This window comes from Truncatella angustata, assembly GCF_020726525.1.
Source record: "Truncatella angustata strain MPI-SDFR-AT-0073 chromosome Unknown BKA67scaffold_4, whole genome shotgun sequence".
In the NCBI taxonomy this organism is placed as follows: Eukaryota; Fungi; Ascomycota; class Sordariomycetes; order Amphisphaeriales; family Sporocadaceae; genus Truncatella; species Truncatella angustata.
The window spans coordinates 1151652-1175072 of record NW_025763384.1 but is presented as its reverse complement, the minus strand read 5'-3'; the positions used below and the strand labels follow the sequence as shown (position 1 = coordinate 1175072).

At 48.2% G+C, this 23421-nt stretch overlaps 9 protein-coding genes across 9 annotated transcripts; 3 read left to right on the top strand and 6 right to left on the bottom strand.

Moving 5' to 3' along the window:
* Nucleotides 1-120: 120 nt before the first annotated feature.
* Nucleotides 121-1512, bottom strand: BKA67DRAFT_517618 (uncharacterized protein; the record flags this gene model as incomplete). The annotated part of the gene is made up of 4 exons (XM_046097922.1): nt 121-508; nt 565-838; nt 888-1356; nt 1405-1512. The coding sequence occupies 4 exons, from the start codon at nt 1510-1512 to the stop codon at nt 121-123; spliced, it is 1239 nt and encodes a 412-aa protein (XP_045958315.1).
* Nucleotides 1513-2119: 607 nt separating this feature from the next.
* On the bottom strand, nt 2120-2660 carry BKA67DRAFT_645830 (uncharacterized protein; the record flags this gene model as incomplete). The annotated part of the gene is made up of 1 exon (XM_046105893.1): nt 2120-2660. The coding sequence occupies one exon, from the start codon at nt 2658-2660 to the stop codon at nt 2340-2342; it is 321 nt and encodes a 106-aa protein (XP_045958314.1). The 3' UTR covers nt 2120-2339.
* A 6069-nt stretch (nt 2661-8729) lies between these two features.
* Nucleotides 8730-9947, top strand: BKA67DRAFT_658375 (peroxidase; the record flags this gene model as incomplete). The annotated part of the gene is made up of 1 exon (XM_046107268.1): nt 8730-9947. One exon carries the CDS (start codon nt 8730-8732, stop codon nt 9945-9947), a length of 1218 nt encoding a protein of 405 aa, XP_045958313.1.
* A 167-nt stretch (nt 9948-10114) lies between these two features.
* Nucleotides 10115-10963, bottom strand: BKA67DRAFT_518290 (uncharacterized protein; the record flags this gene model as incomplete). Its single annotated transcript, XM_046097994.1, has 1 exon — nt 10115-10963. The coding sequence occupies one exon, from the start codon at nt 10961-10963 to the stop codon at nt 10115-10117; it is 849 nt and encodes a 282-aa protein (XP_045958312.1).
* Nucleotides 10964-12204: 1241 nt separating this feature from the next.
* BKA67DRAFT_268832 (uncharacterized protein) lies at nt 12205-13071 on the top strand. Its single transcript, XM_046095863.1, has one exon. It carries the CDS (start codon nt 12291-12293, stop codon nt 12996-12998), a length of 708 nt encoding a protein of 235 aa, XP_045958311.1. The 5' UTR covers nt 12205-12290; the 3' UTR covers nt 12999-13071.
* A 50-nt stretch (nt 13072-13121) lies between these two features.
* BKA67DRAFT_564024 (pyridine nucleotide-disulfide oxidoreductase-domain-containing protein) lies at nt 13122-14936 on the bottom strand. Its single transcript, XM_046102697.1, has 2 exons — nt 14104-14936; nt 13122-14047 (listed from the first exon to the last, which is right to left on the bottom strand). The coding sequence occupies exons 1-2, from the start codon at nt 14698-14700 to the stop codon at nt 13262-13264; spliced, it is 1383 nt and encodes a 460-aa protein (XP_045958310.1). The 5' UTR covers nt 14701-14936; the 3' UTR covers nt 13122-13261.
* Nucleotides 14937-15482: 546 nt separating this feature from the next.
* On the top strand, nt 15483-17102 carry BKA67DRAFT_564022 (uncharacterized protein). Its single transcript, XM_046102696.1, has one exon. It carries the CDS (start codon nt 15974-15976, stop codon nt 16619-16621), a length of 648 nt encoding a protein of 215 aa, XP_045958309.1. The 5' UTR covers nt 15483-15973; the 3' UTR covers nt 16622-17102.
* On the bottom strand, nt 16854-20635 carry BKA67DRAFT_676567 (uncharacterized protein; the record flags this gene model as incomplete). Its single annotated transcript, XM_046108810.1, has 3 exons — nt 16854-18786; nt 18880-20255; nt 20631-20635. The coding sequence occupies 3 exons, from the start codon at nt 20633-20635 to the stop codon at nt 16880-16882; spliced, it is 3288 nt and encodes a 1095-aa protein (XP_045958308.1). The 3' UTR covers nt 16854-16879.
* A 1511-nt stretch (nt 20636-22146) lies between these two features.
* On the bottom strand, nt 22147-22878 carry BKA67DRAFT_268778 (uncharacterized protein). Its single transcript, XM_046095862.1, has 3 exons — nt 22576-22878; nt 22449-22516; nt 22147-22377 (listed from the first exon to the last, which is right to left on the bottom strand). Exons 1-3 carry the CDS (start codon nt 22766-22768, stop codon nt 22219-22221), a joined length of 420 nt encoding a protein of 139 aa, XP_045958307.1. The 5' UTR covers nt 22769-22878; the 3' UTR covers nt 22147-22218.
* Nucleotides 22879-23421: the final 543 nt, after the last annotated feature.

Below are 23421 nucleotides of genomic sequence, written 5' to 3'. Positions count from 1 at the left end.
TTGCTAAAGCGAAAACATGAAATCTCTGGGGATAGTTGAATGTTTTTTAACATGATTTCTATTCAAGGACTTAAAACGCCTAATATATGCTTATGGTATTTGGAACCTAGGGACGATGCACTAAGCCGTGATGTTACCGACAGTCTTCTCATCAAAGACGGGATAATCCGTATAGCCCTTTTCTGGCGGGCTGGCGCCGTAGAATGTGCTTCGGTCATACTCGTTCAGGGGCCACCCGTTCCTAAGCCTTTCAATCAGGTCGGGGTTAGAGATAAACCAACGTCCCATGACAATCGAGTCCGCAAGATCATCCTCTAGCTTGGGAACTGAGTTATCCCGTGTGAAAGCCCCAGCTGCCAGAAACTTGATGCCTGCGGACTGAAGAATCTTCCGGAAGGGAGTCAAAGAATTCTTCTTCTTGGCTGGTCCACTCTCAGAAGATGTGTATTTCGACAACTCAGCAAGCTTCTGGTCCTCATCTAGTACTTCATCGAATCTTGGCTCCACCCTTGAGAAATGGTTAGTTAATTGCATCGCATAGGCCTATTATGTCGGGGAGCTTACATGTGCACATAACTAGGTCGCTGTGCTTCCGACAGGCCTGCGATTTGCTCACTTAGGTATGCCCAGTGAGCATTGGGGTCGCTATCCTTAGTATCTTGGAAGTAATTGTACGGGGAGAGACGGATACCCGTCTTGCCAGCTCCGATTGCGTCGGTTACAGCCTTGATGACTTCTAATGTGAATCTACATCTATTCTCAACTGAGCCTCCGTAAGCGTCGGTCCTCGTATTGATGTTGTCGTGGAGGAATTGTTCAAGAAGGTATCCGTTGGCGCCTGGATTGTTAGTACTATGAAACTGTATCTTCTACAAGATTTAACTTACTATGAATTTCTACTCCATCGAATCCAGCTTCCACCGCCCGCTTTGCGGCGGCAGCAAACTCGGCAGTAGTCGCTTGAATCTCTTCTACTGTCATAGGTCGAGGCGGATTCTCGGCGCAGTCAGTGCCGTCGAGGTATTTGCCTTGCATGGGCTGCGATGTAGAGCTCAGGGAAACTTTGCTGTTAAGCATGCCGGGCCCTGATGCTCGACCAGTGTGCCAAATTTGACAGAAGATGTACCCCCCCTTTGCATGGACGGCATCAGTCACTTTCCTCCATGCAGCGATCTGAGACGCCGTGAAGATACCAGGGGTGCCGGGGTATGCTGAAGCATCTAAGCAGATGTCGGTGGCTTCAGTGATCTGAAGTCCACCCTTGGTGGCCCGCTGGCTGTAGTACTCCACAGCACGGGATGCAGGAACATGAACGCCATGACTCTCCTTTTCAGCTCTCATGCGGGTTAAGGGAGCCTGTGACTAATTAACTTCAAATACTCAGATGCTGTTCGTTCCGCATACCTGAACAACTCGATGTGCCAAAGTATAAGCACCAAGATTAAGAGGTGTGAAAAGTATGGTGTCCCTAAGGGGGGTGAACGCCGGAGGAGGGGTGAGAGCTTTGGGCATTTTGATTGCTGGGTTGGGGTGGTATTTTGTTTTTTGGTAAGGTGCGTATGTTGAGAATATAGTGGTTCTGACTATGATAATCTGCTGGTTTCAGACGACGTTATAGACTTCATTTGTAAATCCATTCAGGGTGTCGCTTAAAGCACCACCACACTCATCTCCAACTGATAGGCGTATGGCTGAGTGGATATCTCACATTCGTGGGGGATAACTAGGACGCAGAGCACATAAGTGGATGCACAGCATAGGTGGGGGTTGTTGCGGTCCTGATACTAACCTAACCTAGGTACCATTATAGTATAGCGTTTACCTATCAAGTTTAGGCGTAGCGACGATACTGCGTAATACTGCACCGATGGCGCACATTCCACAGCACAGTCTTATTGCGCGAGCGTGTCGATCCATACTATATTCGGATCTAGACTTAAATTCTGACGAAAACGTTCTCATTACAAACGAAAAGAAAAATCCAAGCCGGTTCTACGGTGTTATCGCATGCAACTCTTGCCAATTCTGTATTGGTTCGTGGCGCGGCTGACTCATATTCAACACTGATACAAGATTGCAACAACACTTAGTTTAGTCTATAATTGTCCTGAAAATACAACTCTATTCTATAAACGCCTTGATCCCAAAAGTCATCAAATCTTAGTACAACCACTGGCAATACCCGGTTTTCAAGGTTCACTGCCTGCTTTGTCCCCATGAGTTTCGTCAAACGTTACACCGGGAGCGAGTTGAAGCACCACGTAATGGCTCCCGTCCGGGTGCATTATAATGCTTTCTTCCGTGCTGATTCCTTGAAAATACACTGGCAGAAGTTAAGCTCAAACCGATGTCTTGTTCATGTGCATCATAGCATCCGTGTGGTGATGATAAGGGCTTTGGTCGACCGACTCGAGTGCCACCGTTGTGCGCTCAATCTTTCGTGCAGCGCGAAAGTTGTTATATGAGACGATCGTGGCGTATGCCGAGAGCAGGCACATGTTGATGGCCAGAGCGACAATGACCCATGTCAGTGCACATGTTGGCGCTACACAGGATTGCGTGGCGGCTTGTATGGTGAGATATACGACCGCAGCCCAGAAAACGATCTCGGTGGCGTTGATGATGGCATAGGCCTTCAGAGAAGCCCATTTGCGAAACATGTTCGTATGTTGCGACAATACTTGGTAGGAAAGAAATGCCACTGATTTGGCTGCCTGCTCGGGAAACACAATCAGACTCGTTTCACAATGACTGGAGAATTTCTATACTGACCATTCCTAAAGACATCGAATCTGCTCTTGACCGTATCTTCCACCCATTTAAAGCGATGCGGGTTACCGAGATAGCTAAAACGGAGACTAGAAGCAACGCTTCAGCAATATGGATGAATGTCGTCGATCTGGGTCCAAAAATAGGGGCCATATTTTATGTGGTGAGGCTGGGTACTGCTGAAGAAGTATTTAATATTGAGGACTGTTTGAAGTGGAGGTGAATTGATGAGCTGTTTGTATGATTTGATGTACTGCTTTCTTAAAGGTGAGGGTATCTGTATTTTATATCCAGGCGAGCCAACACTCATGTTTTCGAATTGACTATTTATCAAAACACATTATTTGCATAGCCCCGAAAGAATCTGGCAGAGTTCTCTCACTGCACCTAGAGTTGACGACATCCGCAATTGAGGCTATCGCAACTCGCCAATGGATCGCAAGCCTTCCGAATTTGCAATGCACAAGTTCCTAAATGCAGCACAGAGTTCACCCTAAGCCACGGCCAAGAACAATAGAACACGCTGGATCCGGACTCGTCCATGTCGAAACCCCAAGTAATCCCTTCTTTAATTGACATTAGCTCACGACAGATCTGCCGGCCAAACAAGGCGCAGCGAGACCGAGACCGAGGACGGAAGCGAAGTGCGGCTAGTCTTAGCGCTGTCAATGCAGTAAACTCTAACCTAGGCAGCATAATAAAATGCCAAGCACAAGAATCTCTTCCCTGGCTTTGAAATGACTCGATCTCATTTTCCCTCCTGGAATTGTGGTGGTAAATCGTTGTTGCTTATTAATTGTCACTTTATTTCTCATGAAACAAAGCGTAGACAGTCTTGCTGACTATGTCGCGGCTCCTTTGTAAGAGCAACAAACACCAGAATTCGACAAACTTTTGCGCGGGACTTGCTTCATTTAAACTACATATTGGCCATGATGCTGAGACCAAGGACTGCCAGACCATTCTTTGAGGACTTTCCGGAAGTGGTGTACACGCGGTCTCCTAGTCCAAGTTGTATCATACAACTTAGCGGTCCCTCACCCTGGTGTCCTCTCGCACCGAAATTGAAAGTTTCGGTACCAAATGTCTGTCACCGTATCTCTTCTCCATCATCTCAACTTCCAGTTTCTAACCTTCATGCTTAATATGGCAACAAGCCGCCATCGACGTCGAACAAAACGTTCCTTCGAAATCGACATCTCGATTTCCTAAGACAACGTCTGCTAGTGCGTTAGCAGTACCCGCAGCACGCCGAGCACCATTCTCCTATCTGCACCTTCGACCTCTATCGCCCGCGAGATGAGTGACGCAAAAACCTGGGTTGAAGGCGTAGACCCTGCAATTACACTCCCTGTTCGAATGCCTTTGGCACGCTGCCAATAGGAGTCATTGCAGACTTGCTAGCCCGGTATTGCTCTCCCGGCACTGAGGGATATTTGTTGGTCTGGTCGAGCTTGCTGGTCATGGAGCCCTGTTCCGATGGCACATTGATGATGACAGATGCGGTTGACTTTTTCATCAGTGGCTCGAGTAGTTCCGTAAGATACTACGGACCAAAGAGATTAGTCTCAAGTCTCGCGCGTAACAGTTCAAGCCGGTCCATTGGCTGGATGATCAAAATAGCCGCATTGTTGATCAACATGACTAACTAGCCGCACGATTTCTCAACTTCATTCTTCGCGGCGAGAATGGACTCTCGGTTTGTGACATCCAACTGTAGAACCGAGACGGCGCTCTTCAATACTTTACAGTGAATAGACATGATATCTTGTAGCGCCTCGTTGCCTTTCTCTAGAGATTGAGTGCAGAGCAGAATATGATAATTTCTCGACGACTGGGAAAGGGCAGTGACTTTTCCGAGACAAATTCCACTGTCAGCACCTACAATGATCCGTTTCTGCTCTCAACTCCAAGAAGCAATCTACCCATGAGAAGTACTAGCTTCTTTTCAGAGTTCATTATGTAGGGTGTGCTGATGCTTGCACAATTCGTCGAAGTAAATGGCAAATGCACAGTCCAATTACTTTGTGCATGAACTTCTACCAAGAAGTTAGAGCCAAAACACAGCTTATAGAATTTGATCTTAGCATATGTATATCCTCTTAGCAGTATCTATGGCTTACAGAAGTAAGCAATTAACTAAATTGGCTAGCGCGATCATAAAGCGACTACCCGATTGGGAACATGGGATCAATCACGATGCTGGATCGCTTGAGTCCGGTCCGCTCATTGTGACTGAGTCCATCATCAGTGCAGAGTGGTGACTGAACGTACCCAACGAGTGGGCCAAGTTAGACAAAAATGGCTTTTCGTCTACTTGCAGGCTCGGACATTGAATGTGGTAGACTGTGTGAGGTAAAAATGCATTGTTGGTGGACAGTTCGTTATGAAGAAGTAGAAGCAGTGAAATTTGATTTATGTAAACCCTTAAATCCTAGTGTCATTGGGTTGACTTTGCCTGGAGTTCCAATTTGGAGCAGGACTACGAACTTTGTGAACGACAGCCAATTCTCGAAATAATCCAGTGTGAATTGTAAATGGTTAAAATGATAATTTTCCTCAATGACAATATACTAAGACTGACTCATCAACTGCCCAATGTTGACCGTGGTTAGTTTAACTGTGCCATACATCCTGAACAACGAGGTGAGCACTATAAGCTAGGCATTTAACGCGTCAAAAGGCCTCCTGATCACAGTCATGGCGCCCACGGCCTCTTACGGTATCTGCTTCGATATAAATTTCAAACCTCACTGGACACTGATACTATATGATTCGAAATCGCGACTGATATATTGCCTCACCTTCACTATCGTGTTGGACTTGTACAACCGAAGCGGCCTCGATCATCTTGTTCTCGACACCGCAGTAGCAGTTCAGGAAGCGGTCCTCTAGTCTACTGCGATAGTGTTGGCATTATATTTGTTATGAGAGGTCTACCCGAATTTGATCAAATTTACCAGTAATCATTTCTGACAATAGGTCGTCATGTACAATTTACCATTTTAGTTGTTAACAAAAGGAAGAAAGAAAGGAAGACATACGTGCAGTAAGGTTTCAGCCAACGAGATGTCCGACAAAAGTTCCGCATTGCCACATTTTTTAAGAATGTTACAGCCTTTCTCAGTGAAGTAGCTTGTGCCTCAGACTGGAGGTTGTTGAAACAAAGCCCGAATGTATTCATGACCATGCCGTCAATCATCACTATTTATTGCATCTAGGTTATGGAGGTGTTTCGCTGATGCCACTCTGCGGCTTCTTCTAAAAGTTTCATCGTTTCCGAATCTTGTCATTACGTTTCACGAGCGGAGAAGCGTGTGGCACAGCCTTATAAAGTTGTATAAGCACCTTTACTAATTCCTCAACTCGATGTATAGTTTTATGCATTTGGAGTTCCCAATATGAAAGCTGGCTTTAGCAGTGACTCATTGTCCGTTGATCTTGATCCCTTGTGTTGTCGCTAAATCCACACCATCTCTTTACTACCTTAATTATGTTGTAAAATCAGTTAGTAGATCTCGTGAGAAGGCCTGATCTGGCGATATTTTTTGGAGGCTACGTTATGGTGTGGTGCTGCCTTGCAATGTCTATTAATAGGTAGCTTCAGCTTTACCGGGCGCCCTCCGCTCCCAACCCTCGCAGGACAAAGCTGAGAATGCGTAGCCATCAAGTTCTCTGGTTTCCAATCCATGTTCTAGGCTCTTATGAAAAGACTGACCCTTCTCAAGTACTCTGTCCTCTGGTACAAGGCAACTCTTTACTCTCAAGATCGGCTGGTGAAAGAACGATAAGCATTCAGATCATTAGTATCTACAAAGACATAAGGAAAATAACAAATAAAGGCAAAATTCAGCATGGCCAACAGGCAATTGACCCTAAGTCTATCAAGACATCAGTGAGACGCATACGGGAGATGGAGATGGACGGAACCATCGTATCCTTAGTGTTTGTCACAGCATCAACCAAACAATAATCGCACGTGTAAACTGGTCGGGAAAAAATCTCGATGCTATCAAAACATCTCCTCGCTCGTAGCTCTCAAAAAGGGGGGAGGGGTCCTGTGAGAACTAGACGTTGCGCCTTGCTGTGGCCCAATTCTGATGGCATGGTTGCATGTTTGAGTAATATTCGGGTGAACGACCCGCCACTTGCGGTAATAGACTTATGGAGAGTAGGTTCGAGTTGGTGTGGTTGGATATCAGCCCTATGAAGTATCTTGTTGATAGTTCAACAACTTTAACGCAAGAATGACCAGAGACATCCTGGGAATCCTGGTAGTTTATGCAGCTTATGGGTTACAAAAATCTAGACCAGCGGAACAGTTCGCAGCGCAGAAGCTAATACTTGTTCCGGATGTCAACTGACAATTATATACGTTGCCTACTTACTCACAGGCAGGGAGGCGGCGTCAGGAGACGGCGGTTGTAGGGCTTGGGCTGATACAGCTGAACGTTGTGGCGTTGGGCTTGACGTGAGTCGCGATTAAGCTCAAGGGGACTCGAATGCGCCTGAGACGCGATGGTCAAAGCACAAAAATAGAACATCAGCGCCCATCATCTGTGCAAAAAACCAAACAAATAAATTGGAATGTTTGCTTAGCTCGATTCTTGAATTTTTATGGAAGCAGCTCCGTGCATGCTTCAGGGGAGAACTAAATAGCGGCAGCTATCGGATTATGTCGCTTAGTGGGGTTCGTTGACCATTTAAGCGAAGCGGATTGGACCAACAGGCGCCGCCATCTACGCTCTAGACTAGTCAGCGGATTTCTACCACAGTACGGTCAGACTAGTCACATGTTTGCCAGCACCTTAATTCTCTTTAAGCTCATGCAATAATGTAGATCATATCGACGTTGTGCTCGGGGAACTTTCACCAGACTCAAGCGCAAGCCAAGCACACCAGCCCTGTTGACTATAGCAAACCCGATGCAGTTTGAATGCATTGCGCAAAGAAAAATCGACTATTGATACATTGAATGTGCATGCGCACTTAAATCTTCGTATTCTAATATGAGGGATGATGGCTTTCAATACTCGGGTGTACCATGTGGCGTTGTCCAATATTATTCTTGAACAAATGGCTATTGTAGACTTGCATGGACGAATCAGCATGACACATTAGTCCAACTTGCTGCTGAAATCAGTAATACTTGACGACCTGTCGGGAATCTAGTATTGCTTTATTCAGTCAATCAGAAGCCACGTGAGTGAGCCGCACAAACCGCACCGACAACTGGGAGTTACATTAGTTGTCGGGTGGCTCCTGGCGGGTAATATTCTGTTCGCAAAAGCAAAACCTACTAAGCACTGAGCCTTTGTGGGCCATTCGTTTCAGGGGACTGGTTTTCTAGATCAGGAATTACGGTAAGGTAGCGGACAGTGCTTAACGAGCCACAAGCCACTAGCACTTCCAGAGTTACTTATGGTAGGAAAGCTAGCAATTTAGTCAAACAGCTCCTTCGCCGAACTCCAACGCAGTCATCTCAAGCACACGCAAGGACATCAGTTGGCATGCGCTTTGTTGGCAAACTAGTCGAGGACCTGCATATATCCTCGTAAAGAGGCTCAAAGGGCCACTAGCCAGGATCACTGACGGGAAATAGTGGTGCTTCACGGACATTCACGCCTGAAGCCAATGCATCAAGAAAAATGGCCCAGATTTCACATTTCCTGGGCGTTCCGCCTTGACTATCGATCAAGGTAATACGGGCTGAAAGCGCAAGCTGACCTGTGATCGGGTCTATGATCCATGATGATCTGTGATGTGTATATGTAGGCGATGCTATCCTCGTTTCTTTCTTGACCATACTTGTTTCACATCATCATTCTCTCATCCGTCTCCAGAACAGCATTTGCTGCATCTATCATTTCCGAAATACCCTGCCATTCGTTCATAACTCAACAAGTCTTTCGTTCAATCTACACACCATGCGCCTGTCTTCTTTTTTCACCGCTTCGGCGATGCTCAACGCGGCCTTGGCTTATCCTGGTATGGGCAAGCAGTTAGCAGAAATTAAAGCCAGACAAAGCGATGCTGATGAGTCGGACTCCACCGAGCTCATTGGTGACCTCCTTACACTACAAGATGCCGATCTTAGCACTGTCGGCAAGAATGTCAAAGAACTCCTCCTTGGCGGAGGGAACCCTGAGAGCTCCGAGACCTATCGTGGTGTGCCAGCCTTGAAGAGTGCTGCTTGTGCTAAGGATACGTGCTGTGTCTGGAAATACATTGCAGACGATATGGCCCAGCTATTTAGAGGCTCTTCTGGTCGTTGTACAAAATGGGCTCGCGCCGCTGTCCGTCTGGGCTTCCACGATGCTGGCGGCTGGTCAAAGCAAACTGCTGCTCAAGGGCTACCAGGAGGTGCTGATGGCTCTATATGTCTCAACGATGAGTTGACACTGCCGGAGAACCAGGGACTGCAAGACATCGGAGCTAAAATGAAGGAATGGTACGCAAAGTGGCACGACCAGCAGGGCTTCAGCACCGTCACCATGTCAGATCTCATCCAGATGAGTGCTAATGTGGCAACTGTGGTTTGTCCGTTAGGACCTCGGGTCCGCTCCTTTGTTGGCCGCAAGGACAGCTCGGTCCAGAATCCTCGACTGCTTCCAAGCCCCTTCCAGGAAGCGGATGCCCTTATTCAGCTCTTTGAGGATAAGACTATAAGCCCGCATGGGCTAGTAGCTCTGCTAGGCGCACACACAACGAGCCAGCAGTTTTTCGTCAACACCAGCCGGGCAGGGGACCCCCAAGATAGCACCCCCGGTGTTTGGGATGTTTTATTCTATGGCCAGACTCTGGGAACGGCCCCCACTCCCCAGCGTGTTTTCATGTTCCCCAGTGATGTGTCCTTGTCACAACATCCCTCAACAAAGCCTGAGTTTCAAGCATTTGCAGGATCTGGCGGACAGCAACACTGGAACGAAGACTACGCCCGCGAGTATATTCGTCTCAGCTTACTGGGTGTCAACAACATCAACAACCTGACTGAGTGCACCAAGGTCCTTCCCTCAGCGATCACGCGCTATTCTGCACCTGACCAAAGAAACATGGACAAGTGGCTCAACAGCTTGGGCTCCCAGTCCCCGCTTGCCAAGAAGCTTTCCGATGCAATCAACAACGGAGAAAGCATTCTTTCCAACCTGATTCTCACAATCCTTGGCTTCATCTTTTAAACTTTTTACTATATTTAATATGGCGGTAATAATGGGTCCACATTACTCCGTGGTTATGGTAGCAGGCGCTATAGGCCTGGACATCTCGGGTTAGATCTACCTATGATAATGATACAATTAGTTTCCATCTTACACGCATTTCGATTTCGGTGATTCAATCTGAGTGCTTAGTAAAGACCCGGTACGATGCGGTAAGGCACATCTCTCTTGAACTGTGCCCACTGTTCACCGTACTTGTTGGTACAGTAGTCGTCCAAGACACCCGCAGCTCGAGTACTCAAGTCCCAACCCTGCCAGATGCCCATAGCAAGGCCGCCGATCCAGCCTGCTGCAGCCATGCAGTAACCTCCGCGCCACAAGGCGTACCCGAAATAGTTGATGTGCCTCGCCCAACTCCAAAGACCAACCTTACACACCTTGCCCTCGTTCTTCGGGTTTTGTTTGAATTTTAATCGCTGGTACTCCGCCACCGTCTCAATTGTTATACCTGCCGCATATGCCACAGATCCCAGAACGGTAGATAGAGGTAGTTCCGCACCAAGGACCGTAACTCTTGGGCCCCAAGATGTCCAGGAAGAAGTAGACGCGCAAACGAAGAGCAGCGTGTTGGCTGTGTTGACGAGGGTGTTGTAGATGCTGACAGCCGCCGCAGCACCAGGCGGAAACTCTTCCTGGCTCAAATAGGTCTGCCAGAAAATCTGCTTCAGTGTCGATCCAGTGGCCATGGCGAGAAGGATGAGACGAGGCACAGGCAGGCCAATGGGCGCCAGCCATGCCACGCCTGTCGTGGTGAGAGCGGCCGCCGTCTGCTGTGCACCAGATACTATGACAGGCAATCTCAGCGCGCTGATTGCGTGTTCGGCCGTTCCATCATGCAGCAGATGATATTGCCACGGTATGTCCAAGAGTCGTAGACCGATGAAAGTCGCAGTGCCCAAGGGTGAGGGCTGCTTCCTCCCCCGATGTATCAGGTCGAATTGCTTTTTGCCTTTCGGCTTGTCCTGCGATCCGGACATTTTGTTAAGCGCGGCTTCAATAGCAGTACAACCTTGAAATAGGTTATGCGAATGAACAACCTGAGATGGTTTCCATATGTTTGTTTTGCCGATGGTGCTGTTGATACAAATAGTCATGATGTAACCCCGTGTTCCTTGCTGACCACTAGGTTAGTCTAGTGCTAGCGTCTCGGGGCCCCGTGCTTCGGTCCCGAGCATAGCACGGCTGGAGACCAGCTTATAAATTGTCCCATTGAACGACAGCTTCTTCGCGTCGCGAGTCATCTTTGCACACATCATGATATGCCGAGATTTGTCAGTCATCTCACTCAGGATATCATTTGGATAATGCAGGGTTATGTATGTGAAACTGTGGCAATATGGATGACCATAGATGGCCACAGTGTACGGGAGCACTCCGTACACTAAGGCGACGAGCTCTCGGATCACCTAACTCAGGAAGTGGTGATCGCCTGACTTAACCAGTGGGTATATGCCCACTTTCTGTACACCGATATTCGCTTTTGTAGACTCGGACTTCTATATACTACTTGACAGTACCTATACTATTCTTTTACGCTTAGCGCGTTACACTTGCGATCCTACACTCACGCGAGCACTGTATTTACTATCCTATGCTCGAGTAGATTCAGGCTCTTCCTTTTAGTGCATCATATTAAACCTTCACTACAACAGTGTTCTATATCAACTGTAGAAACTGTCATAGAAACAAACGCTGACGCGATTTTCTAATGGGCAGAGTACGCGTGCAGCTCTAATTAGTTCTAACATCTGGTTCTTCCGGGATTACAAACTCGGGGTGCAAAATCAGCGGCTAGGGACATTCATATTAACGCAAATCGTAATGACAGCACCTGCTGCTCGCTTATGCGGCCTGCGCTGAACCTTATTCATGTAGCCCCAAAGAAGGACAATTCTCAAGATTGAACCAACATGGCTCATATGTCTGTTGAAGCTGGTTTGCATCTACTGGAGCTTTCTGCCTCTGGAGCAAAATTGTAAGATTTTGGTCTCATGACCACCGACAGACAAAGGAAGGCCGATCGCAAGCTCGCGTGAATATTCTTGTCACCAACCAACATCGCAATTTGAACAAAGAGACCATCGCCTAATGCGAGGATGGTCATTAGTTTATGCTACTGTTATTCAATTTATGACGTTAGGCAGTGGACAATCTCAGGTCATGTGTCCACTCTCGCTGAAAAGTAGTCACAATTGTGTCTCTACGAATGTGTTATAAAGGCTACAGGATGAACCATTACTGATTTCTTCTTACTTTGATCATAACTGTTTGTTTTATGTGTGTGATCAAAAAGTCTATTCAACGATGGTCAAGGAACGTACTCATGAAGAAGAGTATGATCCAACATGTCCGGACAACTCTCTGTCGATGACAATCAGGGGCCAAATCAACAGGGGCCATGCCCTTGATACTTGGCTCGGAACCAAAAAACCACTGGGACCAACGCGAGATGGGGATCGAACACGTCATGCACTACTCAATATGGTTCGCGAAATATATCAAAAAGTAGGTTTCCGATGCGCAGCCACACCAGAACAGTCGCCCGATACAGACTACGTTCAAGTCGATTGCAGCATCTGGATTGGTATGAGGAACTCTCGAATGGAGCCAAAATGGCATTACGCGAGGCGCCTCGCTGATAACGGGTGGTATAATTTCGAAAAGTTTCCGATCCCGGATTATCCTCTTCCCACACTACCGCCCACTGGGGACCCTCTGCTTTCGGTTCCTCCAAAGCGTTTCCTCGTCGATGTCGGAGACCTAGATTCTGTTGACAGTGACCTTTTGAGGGCCTTAGCGATGCGCATCATGGGGACTCCGGACAATGAAAGATACAAATTGAGAGGGAGGCGGCTTAAAAGGCAAGCTAAGAAGACTCTCAGGAGTAAGAAAGATGCAGAATCACATGAAAAATTGGGGTCTATCGATAGCAAAACTCGTCTGGATACTGCTCGCCGAGAGAACGTCCCCTCCCTGCAAGAAGCCATGAAACTTTTGGAAGGACCTGTTTAGTGGTTCGGTTCGAAATGCATAAGGTCACAATCGAATAGCCCAAGTCGTTGGATAATGCTCAATTGATTCGAACTTATGACTCAACCCCATTGCACTGCCTGATATTGTGCGATTGTCTCTTGCTTGGTTTATAATTTTACTGAAATATGTGGGTCTGATGTACATCTATAACAACTGTTGAAGTCTATGATACAGAAGGCTGTGTTCTAACGTTCGCAGTCGGGTGGCAGCATTGTGCACCTTGTCCCCGTCTAAATAATTCTTCAAGGGTAAGCCTTCGAAACCCACTCCGGAACGACTCTCTTCAAGAACTTCATAAACTTGAAGAACCCAACAGCATGCTCTACATTACCCACCTTGTCAACAACCCTTTCCGGGAATGCAATGCCAGCGCCAAATAAGCCCCGCAGCTCTTTGCCAGTACTCGTGTCCTTGAAGCCGCCGGTATTGTGGTCGAACTCAAGTATTTCCTGCATGCTGGGCAGGGGATCCCGCGTGAAACCAACGGCCTGAACTACGTAATCGCATTCTGGCAGCTCACGCTTCATGGCTTCTTTCTCCTTCTCCACCCCACCAGAGCAATCTACTCTGCGAATAACCTTTCCAGCATCACTCTTGTTCAGGTTCTCGCCGTCGAGCTGCTCCTTAGCAAATCGCGCGGCCTCACCTTTCAGTCCAGTGTTATCGTATAAAATCCACCCGTCATTGTATATAGCGTATTTAAGGCTCGGTGACCGTGAAAACCAACGTATCTTCAGATGTGGGTGGGTCTGTTGTGTCAATTTAAAGAGGTTCATGATGACTAGAATGGCAGAGTGTGAAGCGCCCACGACGCCGACGGTGACCGCCTTGTCTTTGGAGATGGTTGTTTCCAGATCAGATGGCTTAAGGGCTAGATCGAGGTCCAAGAGACGTGGTCTTGTGGAAGATGCGCCAGGAAGTTGCACCGCAGTCGGTGAGGATCCTGTGCAGTAAACAACCAGTGGTGCCTTGCGGGTTTGCAGGGTTCCGGTCTTAGTCTCTTGAATTTTCAGTGACCATTCTGTACTCTGTAATTGAGATCATCAGTGAACGCAATCATGCGGGTGTGAAGGGCCTGGCTTACCCCTGGCTCGAAGCTCGCCTCTGCGACCTTGCCCTCGTGTCGCTCTACTCTTGGATGCTTCACCAAACCATCAGAAAGCAGTTTGAGCATATCTCCAGCGTAGCCCAATGAACAAGTGCTATCTTGTGGCAAATCTTCTAAAGCCGTTACAGCATTCGGCTTGGGCGTATTCTCCAATACCTCCAGAAAGGGTTTGGTCGCCTGCGCATATGCTAGGAAAAGGCCGACTTTGGTATTGCTAGGAACCTCGCGGTACTTGCGGTTGATGCGGCCACCTTTGAACTCAGTGTCGACCCAAGCGATCTTTCCGTGGCCTATCCTCTCTAACAGGCTTCCCAGCACGGCTATACCAGCAGCACCGCCACCAACTACGATTGCGGCAACATCCTGTTGTTTCGGGGCAGCAGTCGAATATGGAGCAGGCGTGCTATAACGTGAAATATCGTTGAAACCCATTGTACCAGTCAGTTTCAAGAGAGCTATACTGCCAACTCTTGATACTCGTTGTGGCGAGAAATGTCGACATCTTATTGTCTTTGTACTTAGGGGCCTCCAGGCATGAGCGCCCGATATCACATGTAACGGCGTAGCCATCATGTGCTGGGTTGCTAATCCGAAATAAGACAGTCAAGAAGAAGTATCAATGATACTGGAACACCTAAAAGGTGCCCTGTATATGCGATTTCCGGAAAAGGCACTTCGCTGCGCTGCCGCGTGGTGTTACTGGTGGGTACGAGCTACGACTCGAAAATTGCGTGATCGGGCGACGTCACGTGATTCTAGGTACAGTTTTCTGCCAGTTTCGGTCTCCCCAACGCATTGGTGATCACTTCACCACGCGCCACTGTGAGAGCAGTCCACCCATCTCGTGTAAGGTTGTAAAGACATTCGCAGCGATTCCATTGACACTCCCCAAGTGCACGTTGCAATCGTGGCTGCGAATATTTACGAATAGAGCGATGCCCACGGAATACAAAAGCCGGACGTTTACCGTTGCGCTTTTCGTGCTGGGCACAAATCGCAGCGTGCTTGCGGTTTGAACTGACAAAGCGATCGGAACCCAGAATGATGCTCCCAGATCATCTTCGGATTTGCCGATCCATCAAACGAAACACCTTGCATTTACCGCTGCCTCAACTAGAGCAATTCGGTCTACTAGTACACAAGGACGCAAGTAAAAACTTGCCATGCAACCATGGTTTCCGTATTCAAAGACTAGAAGCACCTTATAGCGTTGCTCGTCATTCTCGACGATGATGGGAGGTTTCACTATACCTATCGTAGGATAATGCTTGGCCCTTCGGCAGTCTTGACTCGGACTAAACAGCATAGCGTTTGCATTATACTTGTTGCTCCATGCAACTATCTTGACCCTACCGGAAAATGATTGACTTACGAATGAAGTTGTCTATGAAGTTAGTATATGCATGTCATCATTGCTTAGCCAAATTTATTGATGCTAGGTCGTTCAATCGCGTCTCACAACTGTATGCATGTCAACGATGGCGTTTGCTCTCCAATACGTTCAGTTTTGGAGTCATCCGCAACTGGACCGACTTTCATATTCTGACCTGAAGCTTCGTCTATATGGTTAGGGGTTTCTTGCCAGCAATGCCATGGACTTGACTGTTGGCGCTCAATGCCCCTGAAAGCCCCCACAAGTGCCATCTTGCCGGGCCCCGAGATGACCGCGGAAGTAGCCGAGATTACTTGAAACCATGTAAACGTGTCTTTCAACTTTTGCTGTTTCTCAAGGTAACAGACGCAGAAGTCATGGTCGCGTGATCGAAACTCAAACCGTACTGGCACCAAGTCGTCAGCGCAGTACCGGATCGTTGGATCCAGCTGCATCACAATCAAACTTGACGCCATGCCGTCCATGATCCAGACGGCGATCCACAACACCTTTATCAAAGCAGCCGCCAACCTAACAGCTCAGCTAGCCGTGCAGTGGACAACTACTGCAGAACGCCAGCCCCTGGACCTTCAGCGCATCCTCGAGTTCGCCGTGTTTGGATTCGTCGGCGCTCACATCGGCTATGCTTGGCATCTCTTCCTGGAACGGCAGTTCCCTACACATACCATACCCAAGGTCGGACAGCCACCTGTGATTGCGCCCGGGGAGAAGGACAAGGATGTGGCCATAACGATACCGGCGCCGGCGCCTGCGGCGGGTCAAGCCGGAGGCGCAACGGCCAAACTCAGCTGGAGAAATGTCGTCGCCAAACTCATCGCAGACCAGACTGTTGGTTTGTGTGTTATGATCTCCACGTTCCTGATCATCACCAACATCGCCCGCGTGCCGCATTTTGTGGATGTTTTCGGGGTAATTGAGGAGAAGCTCTGGAGGCTGGTGAGGGCGGGCTGGAATCTCTGGCCCATTGTCGCAATGTGCAACTTCCTCTGGGTACCGGTGAGGTGGCGCGTCATTGTCTCTTCTTGCGTCGGTTTTCTCTGGAACATCTTCTTGAGCGTGGTCTCGATGTCCGGGCCTGTCGAAACTACGAAACCAGGATAGTGCGACCTGTCCAGTCAGGGATTCTAAGCATCGCGCGGCGTTTCGGAACAGCAACTGGGCATTGCGGTTTTTTCTTGCGATCATGTTATTCATTCATGTGTTTGGGGATCAATCAAATGTTATTTTATTCTGCATCGAGCGGGTGCATGTGTTCGTACAAGACTCACATGTTGCTCCTATTTACTTATGCCATGCTAATGCGGAACAACGGGCTTCGACTATCCAGGCGAATCGACAACCGCTTATCATTCCGCCTCTTTATAGGTCGAGCGTATCATCCGTATTATCTAATGTATCAGATAAATCATCGTCCACTTGGCTTGGCATCCCGTCCCTGTAGTCATGTGGATCGAGCGTGTCGTCCGTATTATCTAATGTATCAGATAAATCATCGTCCGCTTCTCTTGAGATTCTACCCCTGTAGTCATATAGCTCGAGATATGGATCGAGCGTGTCGTCTGTGTTGGCCAATGTAGCAGACGAAACATCGTCCACTTGTCTAGACAATCCGCCCCCGGAGCTAAGTTCGAGCGAACTGTCGTCCATGTTGCTTGATGTATCAGGCGACATGTCTGTCGGGTCTGCGGAATGGCCAGCCGTGCCTCTCAACTCATCTGCCGGCTCGGCTACACCGGGAGGGGATCCCATGGCAGCCTCTTCTGGGACGACCGCTGCAAGTGCCAACTTGTTGTTGTTCACACAACAGCGAACGCTTTCCATTGCGTGGCTCTCATACCTGAGCTTGAAGCCCCTCATCGGCAGCCTCTGTCCGAGTCTCATGACTCGGGCGATGGCCTGAGCCTCGACCTTCGGATTCGGCGCTTCGGTCAGCAGGATGACATTGTTAGCCCTCTGAAGATTGAGACCAAATCCGCCAACGTTGTAAGACGTAATGAGCACTTTTGGGGGACTATCCCACCCCGGACATTTTCTGGACATCCATTCTGAGTAGTATGATCGGTGATGAAGGCTCGGACCAAATCTTCTTGGCCCGGTCGGCACATGAGCGTGCAGGAGCATGAAGTCGACTTCCTGGAGCTTGGGGTATAGCAACATGAATGTCAAGAATGAGTCTAACGGGTTATCTGTGAAGATAACTGCGTGCTGCACGTTCATATGATCGCCGTCTTCAACCTGCAGCGGACGTAGGGCTCTGCCTTGCAGGAGATTTCGTTCAATCCAATTTTTTGTCCATTGGAGTTTGGTGGACGTTCGATACAGTTCGCTGCGGCGGCTCCACCATGGCGTGTTCGCGAGGATGGTCTCAATTTCTTTGTATATATTTCCGCTTATGTGTCCGTTACAGAGAATATTTGAAATCTTCGACATGTAATCTTTCACACCTTCATACTCGTACCACTTTTCGCTAAACAATCTTAATTCTGACAGTTCGGCGACAGCTGGACATACTGTGGATCGCTGTGCTGTAAGAAAGGTTGCATCTTGACCATTGTAATATCGCATGTTGCTTATGTGGTCATAATCGTCCAGGAACGCGCTTTGGACTGCGGCGTGTGTTGGCTTGGGAATCTCACCTCTCGCATACACTGTCATTTGTTCATCGTACAAGCGTTGGAGAAATAGCCGGCACCTAGAATTGAGAAGGTCGATCGCATCTTTTGCAAGCCCAGCTGGTATTTGTAAAAGCTCATCGCTCACTTCTATTTCTGATACATTGACAATTTTGCGCCCTTGGAACATATCTGACTGTTTCCTGGCTATCATGGTCTGAGACAGCAATTGACTGAACATAATACGCAGGTTGGTTTTCAGCTCGGCTTGTTCTCTCTTATTGTTCGTTCTGTGTAAGTTTTTTGCTAGCCATTGGTAATCCCCAACATATGGTTTGAGATTCTTGATCTCATTGATCCCTGCGAGGTCAAGGGACCACTTGTGGTCGCGTGCTGTGTCCAGGGCGTGGTTTAAGAACGGCCACCAGTACGCAGGCCCAGAATCTTTTAATTCTCCGGAGACAGGTACGGCCAGGACAGGCTTTTTGCCATACATCCTCAAAGTTCGGAGAAATCGAATTGCCTCAGTTTCGGCACCCGAAATTGCACCGGAATACCGATGGGATTCATCGAGAAACATGAACGAGGCACCCAATCCGATAACCGTTATCGCCGTAGTAGGCCTTTGCCAGTTGCCAGGAATAGTATTGCCTGCTGTAATAATGTAATCATACTGGAATTTATGGAGTAATTTTGAGCAGTCGTGAGGAGAAACGAGGATGACATATTTGGTGGTACCGGGCTTACCTGAAGTTTTATAGTCCCACAACGGCCTGGAAGGGGTTCCTCTGTTCAGGGGTTCAACAAATGCGTGTGTCAATTCCACTATATATTTGCATTGACGATCGGGAAAATCAGGATGTTCAACCAAAAGCTTGACAATAGCCTCGTGCGGGTAATTTCCAGACGCTGTTTGGACCACGAATTTGTCCCACTGCTCGACCCACTGGCCCATTGATCCAGGTAGGACAGTAATGATACTGGGTAGATCTGGCAATACCCGGGCAATCATGCTCGCATCGCCCAGGGGGTTGCAAGGACATACGAAGTTAAACGGTGATGTGTCCTGCAGTGGGCATTGCAGCCCAGGCTCGGATTTGACATCCGCTGGAAGATGTCCGAGCCTTTGCTCCCTCGCGAACTTTATTTGATGGAACAGAACAATGACAAGGAACACCTCCAAGGTCTTTCCGAGCCCCATTGCGTCGCTAAGCATAATCGTAGCAATACTTGTGTTCATTTGCGTGAGGATAGCATATGCAGCCTCTAGCTGGTGTCCTTTTACTGGTGCGTTGATACCCGCGACGTGGAGCTCAGTAGTATCCTCTGGACATTGAAAGAATCGACATGTGCGCGTCCATATCTCCGAACGGTCGCCGAGACTTGGATTGATTTCGTTCATCAGGCTTTGTGGGTCTGGTTCGTCCAACACGGTTGGCGATGTTCTGAATACATCGTTGATGTTTATGAAGATATCATCAGGGTTGGCTGAAGGGGCTTGAACGTGTGTTCTCTTGCGTATCTTAGATGTGGAGGATGTGATGCTAGAGTTGCTCACGTCGTGCCTACCTAGCTCTAGCCGTTTCGAAGGGTAGTTAGCGTTCGGGTTGTGGAATTCGATATAACCCAACCCGGTTTTTACATGAATCGGAAGTCGCAACGTGCCAGCCATAACTCGTGTGAGAAACACACGCCAGCTAGGTTCACCAAGCTTGACGTGGGAATGGTCGAGTAGTCTGATATCATCTCCCTTTCTGAACGATCCCTCGGCTGTTTGCCCGTCTCGGAGACCAATCACTACTGTCTCAAACCACTTTCTCAAGGCTTCGACGTCATATTGATGTGGCAAACGCTTTCCTTTACCATCGAAGAATTCAGCTTCAACGAAATTTGAGAGGGTGTCATCTTGCGGTATGTCATCAGTACCTCTGCCGACAACTAGAGTAAGATCTAGATCAGGCTTTCCAGACCATTCAACAACATCAGTGAAGCGCTGGAGTTGTGCAGAAATTCGGGCGATTGCCTGCTCTGCTCCGATACCCTGCGCACCACTCACAACCACAGCCCCGTCTGGTTGAGTCTGAGTACCACTTGAAGGCATTGAGCTGGAAATGTTCGTGAATCTGAAAATTTTGTATAAAGTCTCGATTATCAGTCTTTTATTCTTTTCTAGCAATATGGATACCGAACACTCGACACTCATTTTGTGAGCCGCAGTATTTATACATGTGATCATATTGGTAAAGCTTTGTCAAGTTATCATATAAGCCATTGTTATCATAATATGTTCGTTATAATAGCTTTTTGTCTATACTCTACACGAGAACAAATCGCTACATTGTCGCTAGAATCTGTTCCACAAGGTTTCTGTTTACGAATTGTATGTTTCTAACCACTGACAATTTGCAACGAGGACTCAGTGTCGCCTCGCCAGTTTGAACATAACAAATCTACCTAGTGGCGTCTAAACTCTCAGCCCACCCACCCCCCGAACTTACAACATATTGAATTGTCGCTGTCAATAATTCCATAAGGAGCTATAAATTATTTTTCAATTATCAAAGAGCTCGTTAGTTGATTGCGGTTCCTTGTGTCATGCCAAGTCTCCCTTAGCATAGTAGTGGCCAAGAACTTTGGGGGCCTTTGCCAAACAAAAGCCTTCGGGCGTCATACAGATTCATAGTCAGTCTTCACGAGAAGCGACAGAAAAGGAGAACGTTTAGGGGTGAAATGCTTTGCTGCTGGCATATATGCAGCATCTGCAAAAGCAAAACATGGACAAGGCTGATTTTAATTAATAAGGTATTCACAACAACTAAATTATCCCAGCTCGGCTCAGAATTTCGTTTACATTACAACACCAAAATTTAAAATAATCTAGATTACTTATACGCCCGATTGTGTTTCGATTAATCATTACAATAATGAGGAATCCCCTTTTAAAATACCGGCTTTTATAGCTTTCCGAGTGCTCTCTACTTCTATACAACGTACTATGCCACAGACGACCTAGCCGATTTGCCGGACATGGACTCCCGGCACTAAACCCCACGTTACTTGAACGCGCTATGGGGGGTCGGGGGGTCGCTTTCTGTATCAGCGCCTGAGCTGCACATACTATCCACCTTGGAATAGCGGGGCACACAGGTCGCGCACGGTGCGAAGGGGCGGGATTTGGCCATGGGGTGAACTAACGTCACCGCCTCACTTTAGGACGCAATGTCGTGACAGTTTCACCTTGAGGCGGCCTCGAAACGGCGCATCGAAACAGTCACGGAGGCAGCAGCAGAAAAAGCATGCTGATCGACAATTCCGTTGTTCGTTGTCCGTAACTCAACCAGCCACTAGCCATTTCCCCCTCCACAACGGGACGGAGGTCTGGATTTGTTGACCCTGGGTTGCTTGTCGAGTATCACGGTTGAGTTTGTAGGTGCGACTCCTCGCTCGAAACATCTTCACAGTTTACTGCTTCATGCTTCAAAGATTGTTCCGTATTACCTTATCTGTGGATATCCACTAGGAGTCAGTTCTAGCATTTATGTGTTAGTTTGCGCCTACCGGCTGGTTGAATACCTCAGGCTTCAATAACGTGATCTCGAAGTTCTGATCGAACGCTTTCATTCAAAGCTCTCTATCAAGACTAGTGATGGAGACGGGAATCTTATGACCTATGTAGCCAGCAACACCTCTAAATCAGCGCAAAGGCGTAATAAGTCCAGCAGCCTTGGAGTCATGGCGTATTGCAAGAACTCGAAGGAGAAATCCAACGCCAGTCAAGACCGTGCCCTGCCGAGCTGGAAAAGCATAAATGATATAACTCCACCCTATGTGCCTTATAACTCCATTCCGTATGAACCCGCATCCGTTCAACCGAGTACACCAGATCATCAAAGACTGTCATTTTGGCTGTTCACCCCAGCAGTTTGTGGGGGCCAAGTATAGTAATATAAGCCATTCTGGCTTCAGGAGCGTGTCATACAAAGCAAGACAGCGGTCGAGTCGGGACACTTTGTATAGCACGATATAGTCGTGTTCTCGCTAGAGTGGTGCCGCAACAACGAGACTCGAGCGTGACCAAGCCATGACCTATTGCGGTAGCATATTCTTGATTTCGTCATCTGAGAGTCGGATTTCGTGCACAGGCTCTCGTCGATTCTCTAGCGGGACGTAGTCGCAATCAACGTAAGAGGGTAGGAAAATCTCTGGATTCCAAACAAAGCCCTGGCTGGAGGACAGATAGGAAATCTACGGATAGCGCTGTTAGTGCCCTGTGTTTGAACCAGGGTTATGGGATGCAGGTGGGGGTGATGGCTTACCAGTCGGGGCGGGCCATCCGGGTCACCAATGTTGATGACGGTGCACTCATCTTTGCAGAAGGAAGTGCCTGGACAGAAAATTAGTGAGTAACGTGTCGGGCAGATTAAGCTGGATGATGGGACATACTGAGCAGGCTTGGTCGTCGATGATGCAAGTAAGAGCGATGAGCTGACTGTCCCGGCGAGGCAGTGCTCATTCCTGGGTTCTGTGGGGAAGTTGAGTATGATGATGACGAGGAGGAGCTTGAAGCAGCTTTAGAGCTCTCCCCGTAATTGGACTTGGAGCCCCGAGCCGACGGGATAGCAATTGTAGAAGACATGATGGCGGCGGCCAAGCTAAGGCTGTAGACGCAGTGCCCAAGAATCACCAAAGAGTTGAAGAGGTACAGTGAGGCGCCGGCAAGGTGGATGTAGTTGGCGAGGTGCCGATAAGACGAACAGGCGAGTTTCAGTTAGGAATGGAAGATGAGAAGAGGGTAACTAGAAAACCTAAGTGCAGCCACCGACTCCGCGATACTAATGCGTGCGAGTTTGCCTACATTCAATTGACAAGGCGGCAGGAAAGATGAAAGTGAGTAAAACTGATGAAGGAGTCACTTGAGCGGTTGTAGCTGTTGTAGCTGGGAAAGAGTCGAGAGTCGGGAGTCGGGACTGGATGATCTGCACGGCAGCCTGAGAGGGTCCGTCTGGGGGTCCAGGGTACGTACTGTGATGTAGTGCATGTGCCAATCCCAGATTCGGGTTCGGGTTCAGGTTCAGGTTCAGATTCAGGTTTAGGTGTGCATACTGTAAGTTTGAACTTGCTTGGTTGGATGGATGGATGGTATGGATGGTTGGTCTTTAGTTGGGACCTTTTTGGGGTCGAAGCTTCGCTTGTTGGCTGGCTTGTCAGTACGGATCCGTACATTCCTGGTCTTTGGCTTTCAGCAGCTGTCTGGTGACACGAGCGGCTCTTGGTGGGCTACATGTGAGT

Bases quoted from the DNA above. Each gene is read 5' to 3' on its own strand.
- BKA67DRAFT_268832 (XM_046095863.1), top strand. From the start codon at position 12,291: ATGGTCAAGGAACGTACTCATGAAGAAGAGTATGATCCAACATGTCCG.
- BKA67DRAFT_564024 (XM_046102697.1), bottom strand. From the start codon at position 14,700: ATGATGGCTACGCCGTTACATGTGATATCGGGCGCTCATGCCTGGAGG. The intron at 14,048-14,103 runs GTAAGCCAGGCC...TCTCAATTACAG, and splicing joins AGGCGAGCTTCGAGCCAGGG to AGTACAGAATGGTCACTGAA.
- BKA67DRAFT_564022 (XM_046102696.1), top strand. From the start codon at position 15,974: ATGCCGTCCATGATCCAGACGGCGATCCACAACACCTTTATCAAAGCA.
- BKA67DRAFT_268778 (XM_046095862.1), bottom strand. From the start codon at position 22,768: ATGTCTTCTACAATTGCTATCCCGTCGGCTCGGGGCTCCAAGTCCAAT. The intron at 22,517-22,575 runs GTATGTCCCATC...TTTTCTGTCCAG, and splicing joins TCGACGACCAAGCCTGCTCA to GCACTTCCTTCTGCAAAGAT. The intron at 22,378-22,448 runs GTAAGCCATCAC...CGCTATCCGTAG, and splicing joins CGGATGGCCCGCCCCGACTG to ATTTCCTATCTGTCCTCCAG.